This window comes from Periplaneta americana, chromosome 6 (assembly GCF_040183065.1).
Source record: "Periplaneta americana isolate PAMFEO1 chromosome 6, P.americana_PAMFEO1_priV1, whole genome shotgun sequence".
NCBI classification, from domain to species: Eukaryota; Metazoa; Arthropoda; class Insecta; order Blattodea; family Blattidae; genus Periplaneta; species Periplaneta americana.
In genome coordinates this window covers 103,294,311-103,319,765 of record NC_091122.1, presented here as the reverse complement: position 1 = coordinate 103,319,765, position 25,455 = coordinate 103,294,311, and the positions used below count along the sequence as shown (strand labels likewise).

The window sequence follows — 25,455 nt, the reverse complement described above, 5'->3', positions numbered from 1 at the left end:
GGATTTCAACATACTTACTCCTTCCAGGAGAAATATCTGTTTTTGCACGACTTCGGTTATGATGTTGCCATGATGAACTATCATCTCCAGAGTCAGTCACTGCATCATTAAAATCACTGCCGGGATCTGTTCCCAAATCAATGGTGGTCCGATGCATGAAAAGAATTGCACGAGTTCGTTGTGGTGGAGAACTCCGATCCAAGGCAGTGGGCGCAGTTGATGCTTGTTCAGACTTACACTGAAATATGGACAAAATACTCTAATGGGCATCAAAAGACACATTTTTCCTAAAACGGAATGTACTTTAAATACTAGACTATTGTCATTTCTACTAATCATGTTGGTATATACAAGCACTGCATTCCATTATGATCGAAACTGCAACAACAACTGTTATTCTTGTCAAATCACTGACCGGTACATTCCTGGTCAATAACTACTAATTACATGATCTTGAGTGTACCAGTCACACATGTGAGTGTTTTGTGAAGTTATGAATCAAGTGACCAGATCTCAGAGAATCGTAGATGAGACAAATCAGTGAATTTTGTAGCAATATAGAATTGATTATGCTTTTATGTGATAGTGCTACAAGACATATGACTTAAATATACTTAATTTCATTGTTATGAAGAACGCTATTTCTTGTAATATATAGGCCTACTTACATTCAGAACTATGAACTAAGAAAATAAGTTTACAAGTGACTGGGTTCAATTTTCAGAATAAATGTTTGCTATAATATGGGTTTAAATAATGCTTAATTTCGACAACCGCTAATTAACGATAATAATCGAAGTTCTACTGTAAATGTTTCATAATAGTGCAAGTCATTATCTACATAATACAAAATTAACAATGTTGTTATAGTACTATTAATTTTATTAACTGTTAAGACCTCAGATACATTTTCAAAATGTGATGATTGCGTGAAAATTGATAGACTGATGATGATGATGCTTATATCTACAGCAAAATGTCCTGTCCAGGATATAATAACCAAGTAAATGAACTGAAAAAAACAACACACAACTGAATACATACCTACTTACTGACAGTTATGCAAAAATGGTACAAAATGTATAGCACATACAATGTATATGAAGCAAAATAACTTAGTCCCAAGAGACGGGAAAACAACTCATAATCGAAAGCACTCCAATCAGCAGTAGTTGTATTATCACTGTCATGTAATATAGTCCTTTGAAATGTACATTGGTTTCATTGGGAAAACTGTAATTAGATACACAGCATGAGTACGAAATAATATGACAAAAGAATAAAATATCTTGTGTTCAGACTACATCGAAATTGAGATATAAGACATTAAAAAAGCTTCTGATGATCAGATAGTAAGTATTATTAAGTACAGTGAGTCCCAGCGAACACTCCTGGCATTTCTATCGGCTGACCAGAAGTAGGTACCCTCCACTACCATCACCACTTGTACTTGTGCTGAGAACTCTCAGTGCTTTGTTGGATTAAAACTTATGTACTACCTCAGTGTTCCACAACCGGTGTGCTGCGGCACACTGGTGTGCCAATTCTTAGGACCAGGTGTGCCGCAAAATATATGAAACTTAAAAAACATATATTAAAATATTTTTCGAAATCATGAGTGTTGCACATTTCGTCCTAATATTTCATTTTGGTGGAATGTTAAGAGTTAAGTTACTATAGTTCGGGACAAAACATGTTATTAGTTCCAGGAAATAATAGAGGCACTTACCAAATACCGCCCACTGTAAATATGAGTGAACAAAAGGGAACCCTTCTCATACAAAGAAAGTTGAGCTGCCTTCATGTGGTGGAGTGGTACGAGCTACAATAGCTGCTATTTATTGCGGCAATAAATGGTAACGGTACTGTGAAATTCAGCTTTAGGAAAGCCTGAGAACAAATACGTTTTTCAGTAGTTTCTCTTGCTTCTTGTGTGTGTGTGTGTGTGTGTGTGTGTGTGTGTGTGTGTGTGTGTGTGTGTGTGTTGTGCAGAGTTTGAAGTGAATCAATATAATCCAACATGGATAAGTTTATAACAAAGCGACCCAAAGAACATGAAAGTGAAGGAAATGTTGGTGAAATTATGAAAAAATCTGAAGTAGTGTGCCGTCAATATAATGAAAGTTACTTGTCTTTCGGTTTCACCTGTTCTAATAATCAATCTTATCCATCTCCAATTTGTATCGTTTGTGGTGAATCATTTAGTAACCAAAGCATGGTTCCAAGTAAACTGAAGCAATATTTTTCTACTAAACATTCCCATTTAGCAAATAAAAATATAGATTATTTCCGCCAACTATTGGACCAAAATAAGTCACAAAAAAAAATTATGTCTTCAGTTTTCAAGACTTCGGAAACTTCAGTCAGCTAGTTATATCGTTGCAGAAATTATCACAGACTTCATTGTTCTCTGAAAGATGTGAAGTACATGTTCATAGACTTTGACTTTTAATTCTATAATCTGGTCCTGGAATATATTAATCAGTAATGGCAGCATTGTTTAATTCAAATCATTTTTAAATCTGGGTATGTGAATTGTTATTTTCTAATTTAGTGACTTTATGACTTTATAGCTAATATTCTTTGCGCTAAAAAAAAAAAAAAGAGTGGGTGAAGAAACAATAATGCCTAAACTGATCAGGACGAGAAAAAGAAATCAGTTGAATCAGAGAGTAAGAAGAAACTATGTGTAAACATTATTAAACCAAAAATTATATAAGTACAGGCTGTCATTTTTTTTTACAAACTATTACAATAAATCAGGAGATTTCTCAGCAAAAGAAAAATGAACTACAAACATATAGGCTAAACAAATGTCATATTTCAACGTCCATGTGCATTATAAGGTGAATCTGTGGATAGTGCCTGATGTTATAATGTGATTGTGTATTGTTTCATGTTATGTTAGTGTATTTTGTTTGAAAGACAACAGTAAATAGAAGTTTATGTCATCCATATTGTGGCCATGACGTTACTCAAGAGTCCAGTATAACTGACCTCACATACCACATTCTTGCTTTATCAGTTACTGTATAAGTTACTATACTATACATACATATGAGTTACGGCGGAGATCGTTTAATAATTGGTGTCGTCTTCCACAAAAAGGCAAAGGAGTGGTAACTTACAGTGAAGATCCAAAAAACAACTCTTGGGTTAGTAATAGAAGAGGGATATCATCCTCAGAGTGGATCAATGCCATAAAGATGTCCACAAACATTGCAGCAGTACGATCGGTGCCAGGTCGTTCCTTTCAAGATCAAAAGTGTCGTCATCCAGGATGCAGCAAAGTAGAAACCCTTGGGCATGTTTTGGGTTATTGCCCTAAAGGAGAACTACTGAGGAACAATCGCCACCATAAAGTGAGAAGCTCCATCGCAACCACTCTTCGGAAGGCAAAGTGGGAGGTTTACGAAGAAGTGCACTGCTTGGCTGAGAATGGGTCAATGAGAAGAGCAGACATTATAGCCATCGATCGCCGGAATCAAAGAAGCCTCATTCTTGACCCCACTGTCCGTTTCGAGAAGGATGATCAACAAGCCAACAATGTTAACAATGAAAAGTCTATTTACAACCCATGTATTCCTCACTTCAGTGAGAGATAAAAAATGAATATTAATACATGGGAAGTGAAAGGACTTCTTTTTGGCACTAGGGGAACTTCATTTAAGTTAACCAAAACCATTCTCCTTTCTCTTAAATTTTCTAATGAGGACATTAACAAAATTTGTCTAATGGTATTGAGAGATTCATTATCCATTTTACACAATCACTTATATAATAGTATGTAATTTTTTTTCACCTCATCTCATTACTCTTCAATGTATTTTTATCTCATGTTTCTCCGAACTCAAATTGTACTTTATTTTTAAATTTATCATTGTTCCGTATTCTCTCCGCAATCATATTGTATTTTTCATTTAACCTCTGCTTTGTATTCTGGATCCTAGTGGTCAGCCGTAGATTTCGGCCAGATGTCCCAAATTGTGGAATTTGTTGTTGCTCATTTAAAGCACAATGTGGTATATCACCTGGAGCATGTTTTCCCTGGCCATTAGATAGATCGTGATCGAAATAGTGCATGGTCACCCTGGTTGCCAGACTTTAACCTGCTAGATTATTTATTGTGGGGCCACTTTGTAATGTGTGAAAAAATCTGATGTGAACGATCTGCAAAGACGTATTGGAGAGACATCTGATGTGGACGACCTGCAAAGACGTACTGAAGAGATGTCTAACACACTTTGAGAGATACCAAGCATTTTTGTCCATTCCTAAGGATACTTGCAGTGCCCTGCCCAAGTATTTATGAATATACTGCAGGTGGAATGCATTTTGAAAATCTACTATAGTGATAACCAGGCGACTGTAACCCATTTTTGTAGAACATAAGTGTATAGAAACACTGCTGTGTATTTCTTTTTAATAAATCACTTCACGTTTCTAACAATAATTTCCTAACAACCTATATTTGATGACGATGACGATGATGATGATGATGATGATGATGATGATGATGATGATGATGATGATAATGATGACGACAACTAGTAGCTGAATTTTGAAAAGGATAGGAAGTGACTGGTAAATTATTTTATGCGGAGTCTTCTCATTCAGAGACAATGTTTTATTACGAGCCACAAAATTGGTTCAATGCCTGCTTAGGATTTTATTAACAGTAATCTCACTAGAGGTTTTGATTTATCTAGAGAAAATCAAAACTCGAGTGGGATTTAATTGACTATTACACGATTAGAAGAAAGAATATAAAGATTAGAAGTAACGAAGTACTCCAATACAATAAAATATTAATTGACTTACGAAAATACAAAACTGTCTTCAAATTTGTACCATCTCAACATTACAAATATTACGCTAGTAGATGGCAGTAGTGTGTTATGATTAGCTGTTTTCTTGTTATCAGTTGTGCCAACTATGGAATCTTCATTGAACTCTGTGGACCGTTAGTGGTCAAGAAGGCTTTGTTGATTCAATTTCATTTTTATTAAAACAGTTGCATTCCACTTCAATTATCCCGATCCCAGTAATCAATGTCACTTGACAGATGATTTTCAATAAATCTTAGTATTAAACAATCTCTGATACGAGACTATCCATAATATCATATAGCAGAAGCTATAACATAGCCTAAATAATATAAACAAGTGTTAGAAAAGTTTTAATTAGGGATGATGAAATAAACAAGAAAAGCTTTAATTAACGATGTTGAAATAAAAAATAAACATTAATAATTTTAAAAGGAACAATTATTGAAAGTACAATTTTCAAATTTGAATGTTTTAGTGGTTGGTGGTTCAGTTGATGTTATATTGGACGTGTGCATAAAAGAAGTGAACTCGTTGATGTAAATGATGTATCCCTCAACTTATTCAGGATTTCCGAATGGTGCTCTTCATTTATTTGTAAATAGGGTTTCAGGAAAGATGCATAGCTATGACCAGTGAACTTTATTAAATTCTTGTTCTTGAATGCCAATGCAAGTCATATTTGAAAGTGCTGTGCATCGACTGGAGTGGTTTGTAATTTTCTGTTTTTTGATGTCCAGACCAGTGCAATTTGAAATGTTGGCAAACAAAGAAACAAATGCTAGGGTAGTGATAAAAATAAACAAATGCTAGGGAAGCGATAAAATTAAACAAATGCTAGAGATGCGATAAAATGATTGGTTGAAAGATGTCCTTTCATACCATTTTATTGGTCAAAGGTAATATGAAGTAGTAAAAGTGTAATAGTTACCTTAAAAATTCATCGCACTCGGACAGGTCTGAATCCACAAACATTGGACCTAATGTCAAACATAGTAACCAACCACACGACTAATGAACTTAGGTATAAATTTTTAATGGATTATATAATATGTATTATGGTACCTTATTTCCTTGTGGAATGCCTGTCCTGTGATGCTCTCTTCTGGGTAAAACAGGGGAAGGAGGAGGCACTCGTAAAGAAACACAGCATTCATCTGCCTCTGGTATACTGCCCATTCCTGCACCCTCCTCTTCAGACGAACTACTTGTGTCCCCTACATCACTAAATAAAACACACCATTCTAAGATTAATATTTTATATTAAAGCATACAGCGGTTTTTCATTTTAATTAATTTTAAGATAAAAGAATATTGGACGACAGAAAGAAACTGAAATCTATTTACGCACATCAGTTTTGAACTTCATTCATTCATTCATTAGGTAACTCTTAACTAATAATTCAGGCCTACTGTAATGAAACTGAATGAATGACTGCCTGCGCTGCTACAGCTTACCGGTGAGTCGAGCAATGGATCTGTTTCCTGACATACTTTGCATAGTGCGGTATCTTTGCGCTCTCTCTCTCTGTAGTAGTATGTTTAAATTTTCAAAGTCACTTTAAACCACACACTACATGACAAATAAAATACTATATAGCTATTTACTCAGTCAACCAATGTGTATTGTTGTATTGAGATACACTGAATCAATGCATATATTTACATTTTCCTTCTGTTGAGTTTTAAAATCTGATGGTACAGGACACATCCTTCTATTATTTAATAATATTCTGTCTTCTCTTAAACACTCCTGCATTGTAAGTTTTTGTTAAAAGACTGCGAATAACACATGATTCCAATGACTGTTCACTTTCCATAGTGATAGTAAGCACCAAAATCTTCCACTGCACACCTAAAAATAGAAATTCTCCATTGCCACTATAAATATTTCATTTTTTATTTTAAAAAGTATTCATTTAATCATAAAACCCGTGAGCTATTTCGTTAATCATAATGTATAGAACATACAGTAAAAATTTCATGTTCCTAACATTAATATTGTAAGAGCCTTTAGACTTCGAACCAGACAAAATGTGCTGAAAAAAATGTGAGAAAACAGCTTGTAAAATTTTCATGGGATTGAAGTTCAAGGATGAAGCCATTTATATATTGCGTAATTTTTATGCTTTTGAGTGCCACAGATCATTAAAACTGATTCAACGTATAAATAAGAGATTGCTGATTCGTTTTTTATAAGAATACGAAAATACGATTTTTGACTGAAAATGATCAAAATTTCACCTGTCGCCCCCCCCCCTTAAATTTTTTATCAACTTATACAGAATTTACAAGTAAAAAACGTGTATACATTATAAAATTAATGAGCAAGTAGAGCATGCTTAGCATGTATGGAATATTGGTCACTAGTCTGATCTGATAGTACCCATAGTCCGTGATCAAAGTCTTAAACAGTAGTCGACCTGTTGGAAGTATATTTCGAAATAAAACCAGTGAAGAAGACTTTCATGAGGTATGGAAGACACTCAGCTAGTCCGTCAGGACAGAGATTGTTCGGAAGAGTTGACAAGCCATCAGTACATAAAAAAATAAATACTCGGTATCTTTATATTATGAACAGTAAATCAGCTTCTTTTATTACAAGACATTAAACAAAATTAAAACAAAAATTACACCATTATCATTCCTGCTGTAGGAAATGTTACTAAAGGATTACCACAGAAAGACCAGCAGACATCGATGATACATTGCCCAGAACAAGAACTTTAAGCACTTCCCACACCATACACAAGACTATTGCCTGGAAAGGCAAACTTTGTAACTGTAACCTCACGTGATTCATTCTCGATTTCTGCTATTTATCCATCTTAGTCCAGTATGAAATATTGAATTTCAGCGTAATTTCATCAACATTTTGTCATTTTTTAATTGGAAAACTTGACTTATGGTCCGTGTGTATAATTTTTATCAAACACCAATATTCTGACAAAACAGGTTTCTGACATTCTTTCTCTATAATTCTGAAGTTCATCAAGATATAATACTAGAAATATAAAGTGAAAATCCCTGCAAAATTTCGTATTGAATACGTAATTACTTGCCAGTATATTAATGTATGTGAGTAGGTAACTGCCAGGATAAAAACTTTGAGGATCTGACATTAGTAACCCATTCACATTTACTCTACACTGAAGGAAAAACTTCATCCTATAACTACAAAGATGAAGGAAGCCTTTCAGTGAAAAATACACATAAACATGCAAATGTACATACACACTCACTATTACATTTACAAACAACTACACGTATTCTGAACTCAAGATCATTAGACACAATTTTTTAAATCTTTTAGCACTAGAAATGAACTGTTAAACTGTAGGAAATATTCTGAATTTTATGATTATATGTTCATAATTTTAAATATGTCCCATGGGACAAATAATCTAATGGGAATCCTTGAAATTAAAGTCACAATTAAGAAACAGGTAACGCATACAGAAAACTACTATGAATTCATCTTTCTAGCTTAATTTTAACATTGACAACGTGAACTCCAACATTCACAAAATACAGAAATCAGTTCTATGAATATGGAGAATTCTTTCTCATTATGCGTGGTAAGCTATTTGCAATAATTGAAACCACTGTTTCTGAATATGTAGTTTATTATACTGAACTCCCATTTAAAAAATATAGAAATGAAAGTATACTGTGCACATAAATAATGAAAAGTTTTCAATTTTTGCACTCAATATAAAACTTCTTCTTGTAACCCGGAAAAAATAAGTACGCACCTCTGACTTCAATTACAAATTTCACGTTCTAAATTAATGTCTAGAATTAATTTTATACAATCTCCTTGACAAAGCCTCGGCAGCAGGAGAATTAGCAAGACTGGTCATTCAACGTTTCCAAGAAATGTCTCGAAATTAACATTTCAGAATCATCAGTCCTTTCAATTTGGGAAGGTAAATTATGTAATCATAACCTAGTTCTTTATGACAACTGTGAAATCGAAGCTCAAGACGTTATTTGGGTGTAACTCTACAGGTTAGATCACTTTTGACTCACATCAGACCATTAAGAATTTACGAAACAAAGTTGAAACAATCACTATTTCACTGCTACTACACCCAGATCAGAACTTTATAGTCTTAAATTCTTCAATATCTCCAACTCTCAAACACTGTCTACAAATAATTCCATTAAATAAATTCCTAGAACCATTATACAAAATAGTGACGAAATTTATGAAGAGTGCACTCACTTCAAGAAATTTTACATTTTCCTTCGGCGCGCGCGTGCGCACACGCACGCACACACCCCCCCTTTTCTTTCACACTGCGGCTCACACACCAGCCGCAGCAGCTTCAGACTCCCGCCGGAACAGTTATAATATCCCTGCAACTGCTTCACGCTGTCATAGTTACAGATTATTATCCGTCTTTATCTGAAGTGGACAGGATTACCTTAGATGAGATCTATCAGCTAATCATATCCAAGGAAGAAGTTTCTAATGCAATAAAGGGAATCGCTGTTGATACCTCACCAGGACCAGATCACATTCTAGTGCAGGTTGTGAGAGAAGATTTAATATCCAATATTATTGCGCTTATAGCAACAATAATGTTGAATTTAACATATGTCCCACTCTGTTTTCAAAAGGCAAGAATGGTGCTCTTAATAAGTCTGGAGTTGAGAAGATTGTTTCTAATTGGCGACCCATTACTATATGTTCGGTTCTGAGAAGGGTCATCGAATAAGTTTTAGATTGTCGTTTAAGAGAACATACATTATTTCACGAACATCAGAGAGGTTTCAACAATTCTCCGGGAGCACTTTTGAGCACAACGTTACTTCAATCCATCCTTAAGAATGCTAAAACTAATAAAACTAACACTACTGTAATTTTCCTCGATGTCACTAAAACCTTCAATAACACTGGACATCTAAGTCTACGAAAAACGCTTGAAAATTCTTCCATTCCCTCTAAGCTTACAGAACTCATCTTATCATTACAACAAGGAAATAAAACTGTAATTGAGATCAATCATCTGCATTCAAAGTCTATAAGTTTTAAAAGAGGGGTGTTACAAGGTTCCCCTCTATCACCTGCCTTATACAACTTATCAACAGACTACATACCCAAGGAACTTTCAGGGGATACGGTGGCAAATAAATATGCATTCCTTCTTGTTCTAGGTTCCAAACCTTTAACTGTCTTAGGGTTTGCAGATGACATCGTCATCACAGGGAAAAACAAACCGTCTGCATTGGAATCATCAAGAATGGCTATCCAAAATTTCAAAGAGATAGGCTTAGAAGTAAATATGTCTAAATGTATGTGCATTAATATTGTTAAAGGTGAACTCTAAGGTGGATACTTCAGTACAGACAAGGATGACGTAAAAATGATATCCGCTGGTGAAACAATCCGATATTTAGGTGTAAATTATGAAAATGAGATTGCATTTAATCCTCTAACAGCTATGCAAACATTACGTCAAAATTTGGAATTACTCGCATCTTCACTGCTTCTCCAAGCCAATCATAAATTCTTTATCTTAAATGCTTCGATTTGCCCTACACTCATCTATCCTCTTCAAACTATTCCTCTTCGTCAGATTCCCCAAAAATTTCTAGAAAACTTTGACAAAATGATAAAATGCACTTTAAAGGTAATTTTACAACTCCCTGTTGATCTTTCTGACAACATGGTTTACAACCCTAGAAAATTTAAAGGCTTGGGACTTTTCAGATCTCAATGGGAAGCAGTTCTGCAGCAAATTAATGCTTTGAAAGCACTATACAAATCAAATAATCCCTATATTCTAAATGCCAGAAGCCCAATAGATGAAAGCAAACACTGCTTAACCAGGCTAAATTTAACATACGATGATAGTCTCACTAACTCTCGAGAGGAATTTCTTGATTCAAGGAAAGTGAGGGCTACACAAAGAGATCTAGAATTTCATAAATGAAGTGCGCTTTCTCAAAAAGGGAAAGAAGTTTATCTTTTCGTGGAACATCCTGCCACAAACCGGTGGATCACTCATCATGAAAAACTGAGCTGCAATGATTGGAGGGATGCTATAAAAATGGTTGGTAACTTGTGGCTGTACATACGTGCTATTCCGGGCAGATCCATGGACAGTAACCATTGTCACCACTGCTTCAACAAGATAGAAACTCTCGTCCACGTTCTAGGATCTTGCCCGCATGGTGAGATATTATGCAATGCGAGGCATCACAAAATCAGGTCCGCAATCACTCAAGCTCTTCGTGACAAGGGATATACTACCTATGAAGAAATCCGTGGTCTATCGGAAACAGGAAGCTGTCGGTGGGTTGATATATTAGCCTTTAATAACACAACAGACTATATAATAGATCCTGCTATCTGCTTCGAATTGAATATAACTCAACCAGAAGATGTCAACAACGAGAAGAATCAAATTTATGGTCAAACTGTTCCTTATTATTTAAATAAGTATAAGTTACAATCTATTGAAATTATTGGATTATTAGTGGGCGCTAGAAGCAAGATTACAAAAAAATTTATTAATTTCAGCAAAGAGTTCAATCTCGAATCCTCTTTGGCCAAGATTGTTTCTTTGACAGCTCTAAAATATTCAATCTATCTTCTGAGAAATCGCATATATGAAGTAAATTAATAGTACAACAATAATAATTATATTTCTCAAGAAAATTTTACGCATTTACTAATACCTGCATATTTGGTATATTTTGTCCTTCAGGGCAACCCCTATTTTAGGGAAAGTTTGTTTAAATTAATTACAATGATAATAAGCACATACCTTATCATAAGAGATTATGGAAATGTTGTCCTTCTCTATCCACACATTTCTGGAATCTTCTCAGGAAATTTTCATTCACACTCGAGAGTTCAATATCCGAAAATGAGTCAATTTCTCGCCTTATGTTTTCTTTTAGTTCTTCCAATGTACTGGGGGTTTATTGCATACACTTTATTTTTCAAGTTCCCCCATAGATAAAAATCGCATAGAGTTAAATCAGGGGATCGTGTTACTCTTCGCTTTCTATCACAAATCAACCCTGTTTCTCTGAATTTCTTCACAAGTCTTCGCATGGTTTCTCTGTGTGGGATAGGTAAACGGGAAATTTTGTTTCAAATCATTGTCTAACTTCCCTACAAGAGTTTGTTGTCACATTTGTGTCGTACATAAAAATCCTTTGTAGTAATATGTAATAGTGTCGAGAACTGCGCAAGCACTGATAACACTTGTAACAATCATGTTGCATTAAGTCAGCTTTACTTATACTTAGACAAATTTACAAACGCTGTTATTCTTATAGACTCAAAAGCGGCTATTCATTCTATCTGTAATACCTTTCTTCCCAGGACTATGAGCTGTCAGACCCTTTACAATTCCTTACACAAAGGAATAAACATATCATTCTCCAGTGGATTCCTAGTCACTGCGAACTCCTTGGCAATGAACAAGCAGAAGCCTTAGCTAGAAGGGTGTCCTTATCAAGCATCACCTACTGAGACCAATGTCTTAGCACTCAGTGAAGCATTATATTAAAAATACACTTAAAAATAAATTCCATCAAGAACTAAATGACGCATCATCTCAACACCACTGGGGAAACAAAATATTAAACACTCCTGTTGGTCCTAGAAGATCAGCAGTCGCCATATTCCACCTTTTTATCAGACATGATATATTAGACAAACACCTAAATCGCATTAAAACAATGCAATCCCCAAACTGTATATTCTGCAATCTTAATAAAGAGATGGACTGTCATTACCTGGGAAACTGTTAAGCCCTCTACACCTCCTCCGAAGTTGACCATTACTGGGAAGCCAGGAGGATGAGGATGATGATGATGATGATGATGATGATGATGATGATGATGATGATGATGATGATGTGGTGTTATTTCAGTTATCTGTAAAATTTTTCTATTACTGTTTTTTTTGTTGTTTGTAGTCAATGATTCCATTGGTCATGTACTAGCTATTTGTAAATAAATAATAAATATAATACAATAGTTACTGATGCAATAATAGGCCTAACAGTAATGAATTATGTAAAATGTTACTGAAAATAGGAAAAAAAAAATTGATATTGTAAAAGAAAATACGTAAACTGCAATAATTATCAACAAGAATAATAAAATAAGTGTCAGCATTTTTTACATACGTAGTCAGTGGGATGTGTACCCCTAGAAACAATACTCAGTACGGGGTACGTGCATCGTTGATTGAATACCACTGCACTAGGCCACAGACAGCGTTGCAAAAATCATCCGAGTAACTAGCATTCAATTAACCCTCGATTATTGATTAGGAGTCTACATATACATCTTGCTTTGAAATGATGAGTGAACCACACGTTGAAAGTTTGATTTTGAACAAACAAGAGACAAGAAATTTTTTTCTTGGGATGACTGTACGAGTAGTGACTTTTTGTCTAACTAATGAACAACATATTTTCGTGTGCTGCACGTTAAGTGAATTAGAATTAGTCTTCAATTTTCATTTGAGCAATATAGATTACGATTCCACAGTCTATTGACTGAAAAACGTATCACAAAAAATGATTCTGATGGGAGAATCTCTATGACTTAAACTTTGGACTTATTCCACTCTGTAAATTTCCTCCCCTCCTCTTCCGTATATAAATTTTATTAAGGGTATTCTAGAAGTTCTTTCAAGATATTCTGTAAATCTTGAAGACTTTTACCCATTAACACAATGAATTTTTTCGATTTTCTTTTTTAATTCAGCACCGAACCTATGATTTCCTAGTTCTTTCACCATATGTTGGAGCTCGCATTTTATGGAATTGTCCATGAAACTATCCCATGATATCACCAATTTCTGCCACATGAGCCATACAGCCAGGGACCTTGAAACAGCATTACACAGCAGTTAAGAAGTACATCAACCAGGTTGTGATTCGTAATACATTTGCGGACAGATATAGTTATGTTTTGGGATAAGAGTTTTAGTGTGTTATATCTTTTATCTTCCCCTGCTTGCTTATGGGACTTGTGTCACAGCAATACCTAGTTCCGTAGTGCCATTTAAGGATATGCATAGCAGCTGATAGATGGTTGTCTTCTTACTGTGTGCAGTATTGACTTGAGTTTCAGTGCAGTATTGACTTTCATTTCTCTGTTTGTATCTGTTGCTTGAGTCATAATTCAGAGATTTAATATAGAGCAAAGAATTTTCATTTGTTGTAACTTTCTAAAATACAAATCAGAGGATTTCAAGAAAGTTTTCCTGGGATTGATGCATCTGATAGGCTTACAGTTTGTTCAATAGTGAATAAATTCAAAACAATGCGATCAGTATTGGACAAGAAAAGAAGACGAACGCACCATGCTTTCTAAGGAAAAATTAGATGATAACAGTGCTCGTTAGAATAATCACAGCGAAAATCTCTCACGAAGTTAGCACAACAAGCTGGGGTCAGCTGTACATCAGCACATAATGCGACAAAATTACTAAAATTTCATCCATACAAAGTTACAGAAATCCACGCCCTAGAGTCTGGGGATCCACATAGGAGAATCAATTTTTACAACTCGTTTTCTTTCTCCTTAATTAACACATGAAGAAAGAATATACAGTGTGTTTCAGCAAGATGGGGTACAGCCCATACAGCTCGAACTTCATTGTGTGTGATTGCTGATGTGTTTGATGAGGTGATTACTATAGGGTTGTAGCCTGCTTGATTCCCAGATTTAACAACCTTATTTACTTACTTCCAAATGATTTTTAGAGAACCTGGAGGTTCATTGCCGGCCTCACATAAGCCCGCCAACAGTCCCTATCCTGAGCAAGATTAATGCAGTGCCTAGCATCATGTCCCATCTCCCTCGAATCCATTTCAATATTATCCTCCCACTTATGTCTCGGCCTCCCAAAAGGTCTTTTTCCTTGCGATTTTAAATTATGGGGCAGTTTAAAATGCAAGGTCTATAAATCAAATCCACGTACATTGGATGAAATGCAGAACATATGACAAGAAATAGCCAACAATGTGTGAACCAAAATACAGTATGTTTAAGCACTACAATGTCTGCCTCACAGCAAATGGGAAACATTTTCAACATCGTTTTCTATACTTCACTGGTAGCACGGCATGTGAATGTGAGGTTGTGAGTAGCTATACTGTGTACTGCCGCTCCGACTCTACTCCCACGAGGAGAGGAAAATAAAATGTATGCACTATATATTCATATTAAAACATTTCCGTAATGCCATGGTGAGATAGAGAAGGATGACTGAAAGAGTAAACGAAGAGTAAAAGAACAGTACTTATTTACTTGTGGCTTTTAAGGAACCTAAAGATTAACTACCGCCCTCACATAAGCTCATCATCAGTCCCTATTCTGTGCAAGATTAATCCAAATCTGCCTCATAGGGAGCTTTACCTGAAAAACTAGATTTTCATAATATATATGTTACTCATTTCGTCAGCCCATGCAAGTTGTGTGGATATAAAGGGAAAAATTGAGACAGTGTCGGGTGGAGTTCCTGGGTAGCTCAATTGATAGAGTGCTGGTACATTCAACCAGAGGTTCCAGGATCGATACCCGGCCCCGGAACAATTTTTCCTTGCAATTATTCAAGATTAATCCAGTCTCTATCATCATATCCCACCTCTCTCAAATCCATTTTAATATTATCTTCCCATCTACGTCTCGGCCTCGACAAAGATCTTTTTCCCTCCAACCTCCCAACTAATACTCTATATCCATTTCTGAATTCGCCCAAACGTGCTACATGTCCTGTCCATCTCAAACATCTAAATTTAATGTTCCTAATTTGTCAGGTAAAGAATACAACACATGCAGTTCTGCATTATGTAACTTTCTCCATTCTCCTGTAACTTCATCCCTCTTAGCCCCAAATATTTTCCTAAGAACCTTATTCTCAAACACTCAATCTTTGTTCCTCTCTCAAAATGAGAATCCAAGTTTCACAACCATACAGGACAACCGGTAATATAACTGTTTTATAAATTCTAACTTTCCGCTTTTTTGACAGCAGACTGGATGACAAAAGCTTCTCAACCGAATAATAACAAGCATTTCCCACATTTATTTTGCGATTAATTTCCTCTCAATTGTCATTTATATTTGTTACTGTTGCTTCAAGATATTTGAATTTTTCCACCTTTTCAAAGGATAAATTTCCAACTTTTATATAAAAGAACAGTAAATTATAAAAAATGAAAAGATTACAAAAAGTGAAATAAAAGCTTATTAACTAACAATTTTAGCAATCAGGTTCCTAAAATCAGAATTTACGAATATGTTGACGTTAATTAAAATTCGTATTCTGATAACGAAAATTGTATGCTAATAACAAACATGAAGAAATAATTGCATAATCTAATAATTTACCTCTGATTGAAGTTCTGGCTGACATGTACAGTAAATCTATTATCAGGTAGTACATCTCATTTGAAGATATGCGTCAGAGTAAGAACAATTGTTTGTATACATCTCAAATCTGATTAGTGTAATACGTATCTAGTCAGCGATGTATGCAATGGAGGGGGAAAGGAGTTGGTCATCCTACCTCATTACCTCCTGGCTTAGTTGCCTCATTGGTGTCACTAGCTCAACAAATCTCCAAACCTCTATACCTATTCAAAATTAAGATGTATACTTAGGAACTAATCATCATACTTGGATACTTGTCCAAGTTGTTTAGACTATTGAGTCCAGTTTAATAGAATAGAAATGCTAAATGAAAATTAATTCTGAACTTACCTAGAATAATCAGAAAGACTGATGTTAGTAGGTTCATCAGCATTTGAGCCTTCACGCACCAGTCTGCTGATGATCTTGCAGCGAAGACGCTCCTAAAGATGTACCAATGTATGGCCTGCACATCACACATGTGGTACACATTTTAGAAACTTCTGTATGTTCTACTACAACAATCACAAGTTTAAAGTGACCATCTGTCTAGGATATCCTAGCAATCTCTTCCACAGAATAAACAAGAAACACTGTTAACACGTACTTCTGAAATGCCAACCAGGAAATAAAGCAAAGGATATGTTGAAATAAAAACATACCTAACACACTGCAACATAAATATAAACCAATCTAACAAACCATACATGCTGCCATTGGCCATAAATCATACTAACAACAATAATGTACTGGATCTTGGCCATATATGCACGTAAGAGACAATCAATTTCTATAACAAGTAAATTTCACTTTACAATGTAGTCTTCATTTACGACTTTTATTACATTTTCAAAACACTGAATATCGAGATCTTAGAAGACAATGAATTTCTCTCCTGTGCGTTCACCTATAAAAGAGACAATTTGCGCGTACTAAAAATACAATCCCAGACTTTAGCCTGATTTCATATATCAGACTGTTGCATAAGTTCGTAGCATTTTCGTTCATTATCATTGTTTTTCATTTGTCATTTGAAGTGTTGTGCTTGTAAATACGTCTTGAACTTAGTGAATTTGAAGGAAGTTGGTGCTATTAGTAGGCTAAAGAAGATGGAGTGTCAAGTGGAAAAAGAACGAACACTTCCAACATATTCTTCTGTTTGAGTTTCATATAGGGGAATAAAGGCAGCGAAGGCAGTTCGAAACATTTGTGCCGGAGAATGCCATTGGAAGCACTGCAAGAAAATGGTTCTGTCGTTTCAACACACAACATCCTGTACGAAAGTTAGTGTCCATCCACATTAGTTGATTTATGCACGAACGCATTAAGACGGAGGTACCAAAGAACAAGAAACAATGAAGAATTGAGGGAACAACGTAAAATACAGTATATCGAGGGGAAAACAATGTATGAAGTAACAATCAAAAAGGAGAAGTTAAACTCCTGGAAGGAATTCTGCAATATGACTTCATCAGCTAACCCATGGAACGAAGTATACAAATTAGCAACCGGAAAAAGAAGCAACAAGACAACAATGACAACACTTCGCAAGCCTGATGGATCTCTAACAGCTGACATACGTGAAACGATTGAGTACATGTTGGAGTATTTCACACCAGAAGACAGCGAGCAACAAGAAACTGAATACCACAAGAAAATAAGAACACAGTCTCAGAAACCTATAGACACGACCGATGACAAAGGTTTTACCTTCGATGAAGTCAGAAATGCAGTTGAAAATATGGAAAAAAAGAAAGCGCCAGGGGAAGACGGGATTACCTGTGAGATTTTTCAACAAACTTTCAAAATATTTCCTAGACTCATAACGACTCTGTATGACGAGTGCTTAAAAAGAGCAGTTTTTCCTAAGATATGGAAAAGGGCGAAAATGGTTCCAATTATAAAACCTGGAAAAGAGAACAGTTTGGAACCATCAAAATTCCGACCTATAAGTCTTCTCAATATCGGCGGAAAGATACTAGAAAAAGTACTAGTAAACAGAATAAATCATCATGTATTCTCTCATGATCTGATGAACAGCAATCAGTATGGCTTCACACCACAAAGAAGCACAATAGATGCTGCAATGGCAGTGAAGGACTTCGTAGAAGAAAGCCTAAAAGCAAGAGAAATTGCAGTCGTCGTAAGCCTAGATGTTAAAGGTGCTTTCGATTCCGCGTGGTGGCCTAGTATCTTATATTCTCTTAAAGAACTCAGATGCCCAAGAAATCTATACAACTTAGTTAAATCCTATTTTAATGAAAGAACTGTAGTAATGACAACCAACAGCGTAAAATTAGAAAGAGAAGCCAGTAAAGGCTGCCCACAAGGATCGTGTATTGGGCCGACTCTGTGGAATATTTTGTATAATTCATTACTGAACCTTAACTTCATGAAACGAACAAAAGCGGTAGCGTTTGCAGACGATTTAATATTAATAATCAAGGCAGACAATGTAGTTGAAGCAGAAAATTACACGAATATGGAAATCAAAAAAATAGCTACATGGCTGAAAGAACAAAGATAATCTTCAATGAAGAGAAATCTAAGGTAATGTTAATATCGAGAAGGAAACGAAAAGAAAAAAAGGAAATCAACATCTACCTAAATAACAAACGGCTGGAACAAATCACGAAGATGAAATATCTAGGAATAATCCTCGATGACAAGTTTAAATTCAGTGAACATGTAAACTACGCAGTTGAAAGATGTGCTAAATTAATCCATACTTTATCCAGATCAGCCAAAATAACTTGGGGACTGCAACATAAAGCTCTGAAGACGATATATAAGGGAGCCATACTACCTCTCTTGCTATATGGAGCACCAGTATGGGCTGAAGCTATGAAGTACGATTCTAACAAAGCGAAATATACTAGAGTCCAAAGACTAATCAACATAAGGATATCAAAAGCCTTTCGCACAACATCTACCGAAGCTCTGTGTATGCTGTCAGGAATAACTCCCATTATCATAAAAATTGAGGAGGCACTTAAATTATACAACATAATGAAAGGAAGAGTAAAAAACCAAACTTATACCATAGACCGAGAAGTGGAAATCAGAAACTGGCCTCACCCAGCAGACGCTGTCAAGATCAACGAGGGATCAGAAGATAAGGACTACACCCTTCAAATATTCACGGATGGGAGTAAGAGTGAGTATGGAGTTGGAGCAGGTATCGCCATCTTCGTCAGAAATGAACTCACCAACCAATTAAAATTCAAACTAAATTACAGATGTTCCAACAATCAAGCCGAGCAGGTAGCAGTCATTAAAGCACTGGAAGCAATAGAAACAATTGACATCAGGGACAACAGACCACGCACAGCAGCAATTCTCACAGACAGCAGAATAACAATAGACTCCTTAAAGAACAATCACAACCACAAATATCTTATAGAAGAAATCAGGAAGAAAGTCTTAATTTTGGAGAAAGTAAACTGGACGATAGAATTCTTCTGGATCAAGGCCCACGTCGGAACATACGGTAATGAACTTGCGGATCGACTAGCGAAGGCAGCGGCACGAAACAAGGATGCAGCAGTATGTTATGATAAAATACCAAAAAAGTATCATTCAAAGTGAAATAGAGGAAGAAGGAAAACTAAAATGGCAGAAAGGATGGGACGACACCACAAAGGCAGCGATAACAAAATCCTACTTTCCTAATGTAAAAGAGCGGCTTAAGATGGAATTAAATATTACAGGCATCTTCACGTCAATGGTGACAGGACACGGGATGACTAGAGCCTACCTCCATCGATTCAAGTTACTGGAGAGTGCAACATGTCCGTGTAATAGTAGAGGTCAGACTGTAGATCACTTGCTGTATGATTGCACAATATTAAGAAAACAAAGGGGAATTCTAAGAAACAGCATCTCGAAGACAGCAAGTTGGCCACCTAACAAATATCAACTTGTAAAATTTCATCTTCAACCATTCATTGCCTTTATAAATTCAATAGATTTTGAACAATTGTAGCAATGCATTTATAACTAGGATACACACATTTATCATTCAATTTTTATACAATTATCAATTTGTTAAAAAAAAAACCAATTGCAATATTTCCAATCATGTATATATACTTTCTTTTCTTTTTTTTTCGGTTAAGCCATATATATGTATTTGTATTAATTCTCTATCTTCCTTAGGTAATATCAATGTATCCAAATGTATATTTATCGTAGGAAACGGAAAATCTAAAACCTGTAGTATTACTCTGTAATGGAGCATGTTGTTCAATAAAAAAAAAAAAAAAAAAAAAAAAAAAGCACTAGAGGGATAAAGAAGGCATCGTCTACTATGAATTGCTTCCCAGGAAGATAACCATTACTGCTGACATTAACTGCCAACAACTCAGATGCCCTGCAGCCGCAACTGAAGAAAAACAACAGGAAAGACTGCATCAAGAGCTGCTGCAACACGATAATGCACACCTGCACTCCGCTAACATTATGAAAGCAGCTATCCTGGAGCTTGATTGGGAGGTGATACTACATCCCCCATATTCTCTCGATCTTGTGCCCTCCGATTTTCACGCTTTTTGTTCTCTATCCAAGGAAACTCCTTTGATGACGAAGATGGTTTACAAATTTGGCTTGACTTCTTTAACTTCAAATCAGCAGATTTCTTCAGATGCAAAAACAAAAAACTACTCCAGCGTAAGTAGAGAATCACAGATAATGTAGGAGAATATATTACTGATTAATTTCTATATTCTATTCATCTCAAAAACTTTTGTCACAGGGGAAAAAAACCCTACGAACTTTTGCATCAAACCAATAATATAAGCATTCTGTCTTCTCTATGCCAATTTTCAAAAGAAACAAATAAGTTTCTAAATTTTATATCAGACTACTTTTATGTAGTCCTATATTCAAACAGTGTATGTATATGAAAGTTAAAATAATGTTTGTTTTTTACATGAATCATGAATCTTAAATTCTATTGAAATAATCAAAGGAAGTAATGTTGTAAGATTTCCTCAAGCACAGTTTCCATAATTAAGGTGACAGGATTGTGTTTTTGAGATGTCGTTAAGGTACTAAGTGCGTATGCACCTCTTTTAACTCGGTTCAGTTTAAATACTGGAATTTTCTTAGGATAACAAAACTGGTCTAGTGAGGGGAAAAAGCATCGGTTAAATTTCTTACCATATTAACGTATCCATAAATGAAGCATGTAAAAACAGTACACATACACAATCAGTCCAGAAATGAAAGCAAGCACTAAACTCAGACAACTCTCACTGTAAATAACAAAGACTTAACTTTCAAGTAATTACATCTACATAGGTATTTGCTGGTAAATTTAATTTATTTATTTTTATCATTGTTGAAATAGTTCTTATGTTGTTCAAAGAGCACAATGCAAATCACATGTACTCCCTCATATTCTATTTTACACGCACTAAACTTCTTACCCAACATGATTGCCTTGACAAACATTTACAAAGAAATATAAGAACACAACGAGTGTATCCTAACAACAAAAAGATGAAGATGTGGAAGTGGTAATAATAGTGATGACAGCAGTGGAGACGACAATAGTAATAATGGTGGTGGTGGTGGTGGTGGTGGTGGTGATATGATAAAGATGATCACTTTGCCTGTATAAATATAGATTATATATAACAACGAAAAATGAATCCATGATTGTTTAAATATATGTAGATGTGTGCAAAGTATTGGAAAAAATACAACTTTCCTTAAATATGTAGAAATTTGTATTCAGGTCTAAAATATGGACACATAATATGTAAACTAATCACAAGTGGTTTTGGCCTTGAACACTGTGATTATAAATATATATTACAAATTTTAACAATATTTGGCCTTAAAAACAACTGATCTGCAAATACATTCTACCCTCGATCATAAGTACAGCGAAGACTGTCAACATGTAACTATCTTATATAACATTAAAATGGAAACCTAAATAAGGAAAATAAATTCTGGTCCTCTTAAATTCCATTACACCACAAAAATAGATCATAACTTAGTCTTTCGATAGTTGCTCAGTCTACAATTGAGGAGTTGGGTGCAATTTCAGCATTAATGTAAAAAATCGCTTTCGAGAAAAATTAAGACACAAATTTTAAAATTGTTAGGAACAAAATCTTTACATATGGAAATAATTAATCTCATGTTAAGGACTTATATTTGGATAAAATGAGAGATCTTATAATGTAAGCTTAAGAATACCTATCTATGCAATAAGAGCATTAACTCTTCAATTGATTTCTAACACTTTTATCTATGTTCATAATGACTAATGACTAAAGATTAACATTAAACAGTTGAGTTGATGATCCAACAGATATTGAGGAAAAAGAAACTGTCCTTGGACTGCAACTATAAATCCCAAAATCGAAGCAAAGTAATTATTTTCTTTATTTCCTTGAAAAGTAAGAGGCTTTTATATCCGATCAAGTCTTATATTCATATAAACATGCTAATTTATTTGATTTCATATTTGATATTTATTTATATAAAATATAAAAAACAAAATTTTGTTGTGGTAGAATTCACACATCTACACGCACACATGCACAAATGGGTGAGGGCAAATTAAAAACTTCATTTCTATACTGCTGTAGTGCTGGTCACATCATTCATTGTGACAAGTATTTTGTTTTGTTGTAAGTGAAGAAATTTTTAGAGGATCCTCAGTCAAAATAAACAGTTTTGTCCTCACCTTGCTGGGATCCTGATCGCAGAAGTCAAGGAGTGTCTCACAAAAGTGTCGTCCCATTTGCTCATAGTCTTGTGTAGTGAAATGGGTGCCTGCACGACCTCCCATGTCAGAGCCTCCAAATGACGCCTCCATTGTATAGCTGTTTGCAACGCCCATCATCCACACTACTACTCTGCCAGTGCCCTCTTTGCAGCGCTGGATCCGAAATTTACAGTTCTCAAATGAGAACTGCAAAAGATAAGAAAACAATATACAAAACAACTACCAAACCAAAGAGTAAGGTTTTAAAATTTCACTGTAATAAAATTGAAATTATTGCACACACAGAACTTAATTAGTGAATATATTTTATGATTAACACAATTGCTAATTCTAACACATTTAGATAAAAATATATTACTCCCATACACTGAAGAATTTCTTTGCTCGAATATTCAAATTACTGAACAGAGAAACTTCCAGCTCTGTAGAAAACAATTTACAGCTCGTGCAGAAGATCTGAAAGCCTGAAAAGGGGAGAGAACTGAGTGAAAACGACAAAGATGCGCACTAAACACCTAATTGAAAATAATGACCTCTCACTACAAGCTTCTAGCTCAAGCTCTGCTATCCCAGACATTTCACTGTCATAGCTGAAATAAAAATCATCATCATCATTGATATGACCGAGATTTATGATAATGGGATCTATGATGTCGTCAGAAAATCTCTTGTGCCATATAATCATTTTCAATTTATTTTTAACATTTTCGCAAAGCGGACGCAAATTTCATTCGAAAATATTAATCCTCAGATAACTGCTGAGCTTTCCAAATTAGTAGTGTGTATGATTATTAGGCCTGGCATACTTTATCTTCTTTTGCCTAATATTGCATTTTTCAACCAATAACGACGTATTTGTTTTAGTTTTCTTCCGAGAAAATTTTACAGAGTTTTAACATTAATATTGCCCCATTAAAGCCATTTGTGTCTTTCAGTTTTTTGCAGAATTGTTGCAATGCGTTTCTTGGTGATGCAAAAACCATACACTACCCTTCGCGTTACACTCTCATCAAATGCATCTAGTTTCAAGACCCTGTTTTTAATCGTTTTCTTCTTATCCTATGTTTCGAAAGACGTACAGTCATCACACTATTTTTCTCGTTTCAGTCACAATTTTTTTGACACTACTATGGGACACGGCTGCAGTCATTGCCACTTGCTCTTGAACCTTGTATAGAGGAATTTCAGTTTCTTGAGAAGCTTCTTTAGACATAAACAACAATACATTGTTTATAACTTTTTTGGGTTGACTATGAAGCTTCTTTCCTTTTAATTTTGAAGTAACTGGAACCATTTTCTTAATAATTGCAACTTATGAACACTTAAATTAACTCTGCTGCTCAATATTCAACATCACTCACTATGAATTCTAGAGCTAGAATTGGTCTTGAAGTAAACCTGCATAAAAGTAATGTTACACACTAAAGGATGTCTCTGCTCTGATTTCCTTACCTTGATCGATGGACAAGAAATATCTTGCATCAAATCAGATGAAGTCATAAGATATCTTGGCATTACTTTTAATGATGAAATAAAATTTAATGCGGCAAAACTAATTGAAAAACTGACAAAAAATCTTAATCAGCTGATCACTTCACCCTTACTAATGACGGGCCAAAAGATAAATATATTAAATCAATATATCTGGCCTCAGTTGGTTTACTCCTTCCAATGTGCTCCTTTAAAAGATCTTAAAGTGAAATTTTTAACTGATATAGACAAATTAATTCGCAGTGATGTTAAGGAAATAATTAACATTCCTACTGACACCCCGGATGTTATGATATTTACACCAAGAAGACTGTGAGGTTTAGAGTCTTTAAAGCCCAGTGGGAAGCTTACCTTCAGCATTTAAATATTTTTCAAAGACTTTTACATGTTGACAACCCTCATGTAGCAGCCACTTGGAATTTTCCAAACGAAATTGAACATTGCATCAAACAATTACCAATTACCTTCGATTGCTCTGAACATATTTCTTCTCAAAAACTAAGAAAAGCATTGCGTGAAGATTCTTTTCACCAATGGAGCAAATTGAAAAGTAAAGGTTTGGGAGTTGTTTTCTATTCTCACTGGAAGAGAGGTAATTCGTAGATCTCAACCAAAAAGGGATTTTCATGCAGTCAGTGGATGCAAGCCATTAAGATGAACTGTAATACAATACCTGTACGTACTCTCTGGTAGAACTCTTGACTCAAGCCATTGCAGAACATGCAACGAGCAAGAAAAGCTTCCTCACGTCTTGGGTTTCTGCCATCATGGAGAATTGCTCCGAATCAACAGACATAATACAGTTCATTCTCTCATCGCAGCTTCAATCCGTCAGAATGCTTCCCATGAGGTTTATGAGGAGGTTGGTTGCGTCTCTTCTGATGGCTCTACTAGACGTTCTGATAACATCATAAATGATCGGCAGAAGGATAAGGGTGTTATTCTTGATCCCACAATCCGTTTCGAGATGCATGAGCAACAGTCACAAGAGGTGTG

General features: G+C 35.2%; 1 protein-coding gene across 1 annotated transcript in view; it reads right to left on the bottom strand.

The window, feature by feature from the left end:
- LOC138701589 (cytosolic carboxypeptidase 2-like) overlaps positions 1-25,455 on the bottom strand; it is a 165,891-nt gene that overhangs the window by 36,667 nt on the left and 103,769 nt on the right. The window contains exons 12-15 of the mRNA XM_069828630.1: positions 22,927-23,154; positions 16,575-16,666; positions 5,892-6,051; positions 19-238 (exon numbers count right to left, since the gene is read on the bottom strand). Of these exons, the coding sequence (XP_069684731.1) occupies positions 19-238; positions 5,892-6,051; positions 16,575-16,666; positions 22,927-23,154 (700 nt within the window). The remainder of the gene's footprint in view (positions 1-18; positions 239-5,891; positions 6,052-16,574; positions 16,667-22,926; positions 23,155-25,455) is intronic.